The sequence below is a fragment of the Gracilinanus agilis genome, chromosome 1, assembly GCF_016433145.1.
Source record: "Gracilinanus agilis isolate LMUSP501 chromosome 1, AgileGrace, whole genome shotgun sequence".
NCBI lineage: Eukaryota > Metazoa > Chordata > Mammalia > Didelphimorphia > Didelphidae > Gracilinanus > Gracilinanus agilis.
In genome coordinates, this window is record NC_058130.1 from 439,256,909 (window position 1) to 439,264,215 (window position 7,307).

At 34.0% G+C, this 7,307-nt stretch overlaps 1 protein-coding gene across 1 annotated transcript; it reads right to left on the reverse strand.

Moving 5' to 3' along the window:
• Positions 1-2,627: 2,627 nt before the first annotated feature.
• Positions 2,628-3,572, reverse strand: TAS2R1 (taste 2 receptor member 1). The gene has a single exon (XM_044657877.1). It carries the CDS (start codon positions 3,570-3,572, stop codon positions 2,628-2,630), a length of 945 nt encoding a protein of 314 aa, XP_044513812.1.
• Between the last annotated feature and the right edge of the window lie 3,735 nt (positions 3,573-7,307).

Consider the following 7,307-nt stretch of genomic DNA (forward strand, 5'->3'; position numbering starts at 1 on the left):
ACATGCAATTCCACTGGGTTTTACATGTATCATTGATCAAGACCTAATTCTATATTATTGATAGTTGTACTAGAGTTATCGTTTAGTGTCTGCATCCCCAGTAATATCCCCATCAGCCCATGTGTTCAAGCAGTTGTTTTTCTTCTGTATTTCTCCTCCCACAGTTTTTCCTCTGAATGTGGCTACTTGTCTTTCTCATAAGTCCCTCAGCCTTGCTCTGGATCCTTGCATTGCTGCTAGTAGAGAAGTCCGTTATGTTCAGTTGTACCACAGTGTATCAGTCTCTGTGTACAATGTTCTCTTTGATCTGCTCCTTTCACTGTGCATCAACTCCTGGAGGTCATTCCAGTTTACATGGAATTCCTCCAGTTCTTTATTCCTTTGAGCACAATAATATTCCAGTACCAACAGATACCACAATTTATTCAGCCATTCCCCAATCAAAAGACATTCTCTTATTTTCCAATTTTTTTTTTGCCACCACAAAGAGCACAGCTATAAATATTTTTGTACATGTCTTTTTCCTTATTATCTCTTTGGGGTATAAACCCAGCAGTGCTATGGCTGGATCAAAAGGCAGATAGTCTTTTAAAGCCCTTTGGGCATAGTTCTAAATTGCCATCTAGAATGGTTGAATCAATTCACAACTCCACCAGCAGTGCATTAATGTCCCAATTTTGACACATCCCCTCCAGCATTCATTATTCTCCCCTGTTGTCATTTTAGCCAATCTGCTAGGTATGAGGTGATACCTCAGAGTTGTTTTGATTTGCATTTCTCTAATTATTAGAGATTTAGGGCACTTTCTCATGTGCTTATTGATAGTTTTGATTTCTTTATCTGAAAATTGCCTATTCATGTCCCTTACCCATTTATCATTTGGGGAATTGCTTGATTTTTTTGTACAATTGATTTAGCTCCTTATATATTTGAGTAATTGAAGGAATAATTTTTCATTAGAAAATGCTTCATGTACATTTTTCTGTTTAACTAGCCAGATGTACTCCCTCAATTACATTTCTTGAGCATATAGTTAGTTCTAAGGAAGTGAGAGGAAATCATTCATGTCTCCTCCCAGGCCCTGTTGCAGAGCCAATGGACTCTACTTAACTCTAGAATACAGTCATACTTGAGTTAACAGGCTAAGGAAATTGCAAGCTTCTGGCATTTTCTACACTAGAATGCAAGCCCTTTAATGGTAGGGACTATTCCACTTTTTGGTCTATATATCCCTAGACCTTTGCTTACAGTAACAGGAAGATAATAAGTGTTTAATAAATGCTTGTCGATTTATGTCTTCTAAGAGGAACAATGTAAAGTATAGAAACAGAGAGTTGAAGGTTTTTGTCCTACCCATTCTATAAGGTTTATAAGAAACAAAAATCCAACAGCCAATGAAGAGTTCTTTTAATTCCCCCAAAGAGAAAATTCTCTTGCTTAAACCAGGGAAGGGAATTCCTCTGTGGTAGATGTTCTGATTGATTTAATGTTTCTTGGTTGTTGTTGTTGGTGGTGGTGGTGATGGGGAGGGTGTGTGTGTGTGTGTGTGTGTGTATGTGTGTGTGTGCATGCGTGCACTTGTGCTTTGGAAGTCTGGTAAAGCCTATTAACCCCTATTAGGAGTTTTCAAATGCATAAAATAAAATGATTATGATTACAAAGGAAAGTAGTTATATTAGAAATAATTATCAAAATATTTTAAAATTAGTTCTCATACCCTGCTGGGGATCCGTAAACCCCATATCTAGAACTCTTATTCTATGAGTTTATTTCTTCCTAATATATACAACCTATAGGTTAAAAAGTTGTGTAAAAAGGTACTAGAATCCAGAGCATAATTGATGACCAGCAATTCATAACACACACAAATTTCCTCAGCTTTATAAAACTGTAGTGCAACTTGGTAGAAAATGGTGTATTAAATATATTTATCCTGGAAGAAAAAAAAATAGGATAGAAAAATTTTTTAGAAATATAGTACCAAATTTGTACCAAATTCATCAAAATAAAGTTGAAAATGCATTTCTTTCTATAAACAGATGGAAACACCCCCAGTCCCTGCCCACTTGTGATGCTTCTGCCTTTGAGAATACAATGTGTTTGAAAATTGCCAGCTCCAAGAAAATGGGATCCATAGCTATGTGAACACCCCTGCATGAAACATCACCTCTTTTATCTATCCAATTAAGGCAAAGTGATCTGAACCCTGGACTACCCAAACTTCATCCTTCTCCACCTTCTTGTGCATTTTAGCAGTTGATGGGTCATATAACTGCAGCATCTGAGAATTTAGACTGACAGGTAGGGATAAAAATCTAGATTATCTTCACCTTACCCTCCAGATTCAGGGGGAGGAATTGTTTCCTTTTTCTGTGACCTCCAGGGCTATTTTGAGAATCTCCCAAAACAGGGATGTATCAGGAGAGAGCAGAAAAGTAGTCAGTTTTTTCAATACCAGACTTCAGCACTAACTGTGCAGATCATTCCTTCAGACCTTTGAAATGCAAAAGTCATCCTATCAATCAATTGAATGTTCCAGAAAGGTGACAACATCATGAACATGGCCTTTTTTAAACCAAAAAGCATATCAAATTGATTAGTTACACCTATAACAAAGTGATGCATGTTTAGAAGCAGCATGTTCTATTGGGTTTGTATACTCCTGTTGAATCTCCTCCTAGCCAGCACTTGGCATGAAACAGAAACTTTCTTGCACAATGCTTCAACTTTGGATTTCCTAGAATTAAGATGATGGAGTGTCCGCAGGGGTATTCAGCAGCCACTAAGAAACAAAGGAACATGAGGTGTTCATTCTCTGAGGAAGTTCTAGAAAATATTACTATTATCCCAATATAATAGGAGGTATAGAGGATGAGGAAGGAGAACACAGATTTCATGGCACGGATATGAGCTTCAGTGCTTGAGTCTCTGCCAGTTGCCATGCTTTTCATCTTTCTGGTGTGTCTACACAGAGAATAGATCATTAGAAATGATGAAGCATTGAATATGACTAGTGGCACTGCCAGTCCCATAACAATCATTGGAATTGGGAAAAGTTTATGTAAAAAATTGGGGGCAGTGAAATTTCTTGAAAAATATCTTCCCATCTCCTCTTTGACCATAGGCCAATAGAGAAGGGAGTAATATACTGAAATGGCAAGTGAAAATAGCAGTGATCCCAGAATCAGCCATGGTACAAGCCTAGAGATCCTCATCTTCAACCAGAGGAAGAAGGGGTGAAAAATGTTGGCAATCTTAACACAGTAGAAGAGACAAAGGTAGGTAGCGAGCCAAAGATTGACTTCATTTACAAAAATAAAGAATAAAAATGCTTCCATTACTGGAACTATATTCAGAGTGAAGACAAATATCAATTGACTTGTAAATATTAAAACTTGCAAAGGAATTCTGAAGATTCCCAGACTGGTCAGAAGGAGGTCATATGCAGTCCGTTTTTTCCTCTTGATACACTTAGCGCCACTCACTATCACGATGATTCCATTTGCCACCATTCCCATAAGAAACAGAACCACTCCAAAAGTAAATTGGATAATTAAAAATAGATGTGTCATTTTGAAGAAAAATATTAATTGCTTTCTTCAGTTTATTCCTGATGGATTTCAAAAAGTTTATATACTCTCATATATCTTCTTTCTATCTTAACTAACCCAAGACTTTATGAAATCTTTTTTGCCCTGTCCTACCTAAAAAGAAGCTCATCTCATGAAAAAAGGCAATGTGATATAGTAACTGAAAGATGTATTTCATTTGTGTTGTCAGTTTTGTTCATAAAGATTCAAATAAGTAAAGAACCAGATGACCAACAATTTTGTTTTAAACTCCCAGTCTTTGCATATTTCATATCTATCGCATAACATCATCACAAACAAATAATTGAAACAGAAGCCTTCAGATCATTCTATTCAATTTATTAAAACAATCTAAGCAAATCTACTGAGCCAAAGGATTATCTGAATGATTTTTGTACATCATTACTACTTCTATCCACCACTAACTCTTGCTGTTAACAATTTGTATTTGGACATGGACAGTATGAAAATTCGTTATGCTTTACTAGAGATATTTGTAACATGGAGTTTGTTTTTCTTTCTCAACTGCAAAAAATAGGGATGAAAGGAGAGAAAGTCAAAGGAGAGAAAGCAGATTTCTGACAATTGGAAAAATAAAATTTATCTTAAAAATAATTTGTCTTTGAAAGGGTAGGACATGTAATTTTATGAAAGCATACTTGAAAAATTACCAGTGAAACAAATTACGATTTATCAAGTTCCATTTTCATTAAATAATATAATAAGAAGTATCATTAGTTCAGGAAAATATCAGTCTTGTAATGCAAAAGTCACACTTCTGAATGTCAAAAACTTTGTAACAATCTCATGTCTGAAGTAAAAAATAAATCTAAAAAATAATAATGAAGTATTAAGACATTATCAATGATAAAACTCAAAATAAGTAGCAAAATATGAATGTGAAGTAGCTATGATTATGCTTATGTTCAACACCAGGGGAAGGCCTAAAAACAATGACAATTTTGTCAAAGAAAAAATATTAAATTGAAAAGTTTATTTAGTGGAAATTTCTAGCTTCTAAATTTGAATAGGCCAATAATGGAATAAAAAAGAGAAGGATATATACAGAAACTGAATGGCTAACAAATCAAGAGGCATACTCATTGTAGAAGTAAATAAAATAAGAAGAGAGCCCATTTCTTGTTACTAATCACTGGAAGGGCCTGAAAATTCCCTCAAGCAAATGTTCAGGTAATGTATATTAAATCAGTTGCCTGATTTATTAATTCTGTAATGACTCCTTTCTAAGATTTCCATTTCTTAATGTTAAAGGAATGCCCCATTGAGAAATTTGTTATGATACTATAGGTTTGTCTTTTTAGAGTTACTAATTATAGATCTATTAATTTTCAATGCTGAACTATAATTTCATTAAGCTATCATCAGAAAATCATTGTCGCCTTGACTATGGCTTCATGATCTGAGAAAAAGACTTCTCATAGATGACTTACTAAATAAAAGGTTGATTGCTAAAGTGAATGATTACAGCAACATTCTTTAAGATTATAATTATCAATGATTTTAGAAAAACCTGGGAAGACTGCTATGAACTAATGCAAAGTGAATTGAGCAGAACCAGAAGAAGATGGTAAAAAATAATGACAATTTTGTAATGATGATTTGTTATGAAAAACTGCTATTCTGACTAATACAACAATCCAAGACCATTTCAGAGGACCCATTATAAAAAATGTTATCTACCATTAGCATGAGATCTGATGAACTCTGAGCACAGGTAGAAGCATACTTTTTCAGTTTCTTTATGTTTCATTCTTCTTATTGTTGTTTTTGCAACATGGCTAATATGAAAATATATTTTGTATGACTTCACATGTATAATTGATCCCAAATTGTTTGCATTCTCAATGGTTGGGGAAAGGACAAAAGGGAGAATGAGAAAGTGGAACTCAAAGATTTTTCAAAAGAATGTTAAAAATAAATTTAAAAAATTAAAATCTCACTTTCTACAAAAAATTATTAGGATGGACATTATGCTCTTTATCTCTTTATGGAGAACTTCCAATTCATAATCAGTAAGAGGTACTGAAGCCTGTTGGACAAAGACTATTTTATTCTATGAGGTAGTAATGTAGAAAACATCAACAACATTAAAAATACCAACAATTAAAAGCACCAGTCAGTGTTAATTCCATCTAACATAGACTGTTGAAAGATGTAAATAAAAATCACTAGTCTTATTTATGATCAAGTTTCACACTTCATGTTCAATAACTCAGTATTACTGAATAACCAATGAGCCATCTCAATTACTGATTTGACATTTATAATATAAACATATTTTATGACTTTTAATGAGAAACAGAAATTTAATAGAGATACTACTATGTCTGTACCTAAGTGTCATTCATTTTAATGTTAGACTTCATTACTAACTGAAATGGAGGAAATCATGACCTACCAGTCTGAGGACATCAGACCTATATCATATAAGGCTTACAAAATAGATGTAATGGGTCAGTAAAACATATTGAACAACTTCAAAGCCATTATTTAAATGTTAAAGGTTCAAACGAACATGAAGTAATTAAGTTATCTGCTTTTCAAAGAGATATTGGTAGACTTTTTGTCATTGGAGATGGTATCTTCATAGGAAGCATCAAGATTTGCTGATGAGGCAAAAGTAGTCTCATTATTTAGGGCTACATAAATTACTTAATGGGTAGGAGTTAAATATGGGTCAAGGAAGCTAGCGAGAGTAAGGTTTATTCCATGACTAGATTATTGCTCCATTTATGAAGTTAAGTATAATGTCATAATGGAGGTTGAATTAATAGACTGAAGCAGAATTAAGAATTAAGAAGCCCAGGGTCAGTCAATTCCACAGGTCTGAACAAAGCCAGGGGCATGAAAATGGAATCATAGTTAGTTCTAGGCCTGGGAACACAGATATATGAATCCAAAGGTGGGTTCTAAAAGAGAAGAAATGATTTGCAAGTCTGCTACTTGGAAGAAAATTTAGACTACTCTGTTTCACCAGGAAAGGTAATTTAAAAGTAATGGATAAAAGTTGGAAAGAAGAAGATTAAGGTTTAATGTCAGCAAAATTTTTGCCTAGAATAAGAACTATACCCAAGTAGAAGGAGAAGTCATGGAAGGAAATGGAAAGTCAAGTGATTTCTTGAATATTTTATTCAATTCTGAGTGCAATATTTCAGGAATGATATCAATAAACTAAAGAGCATCCAGAAGAAGTCAGGGTGAAAAGAAAACATTGATCTAACATTATATGAAGATTAGATAAAAGTACTGGCCGTGTTTAGTCTTGAGAAGGGGAGATAGGACAGGGAGGTAGTAATAACTGTTCTCTAGAATTCAAGTATTATGATGTAGAAAAAAGATTCATTCTATTATGCTTGACCAGGCCTGAGAATGAAACTAGGAACTATGGTTTGAAAATGGAAGGAGATGAATTAAAGATAAAGCCCCTGACAATTAAAGATATCCAAAAAAGAGTCATCAAAATAAGATGTTCCAGGAAATAATAGCTTTCTTTTCTCCTATTACAGGTCTTTATAAAAAAAAAAAGGTAGATAACCACTTGTGAAGGGGATTCTTCCAAAATTCATTTAAACTAGATGGCCTCTAAGGTCTCTTCCAACTCAAAGATCCTGAGATGAAAGGATTCTGACTGTGTGAACTCAGAACTTCTGATATTTGTGTTCTTAATAATCCACTCAGCATGATAATTTTACCTAT

Bases quoted from the DNA above. Each gene is read 5' to 3' on its own strand.
- TAS2R1 (XM_044657877.1), bottom strand. From the start codon at position 3,572: ATGACACATCTATTTTTAATTATCCAATTTACTTTTGGAGTGGTTCTG.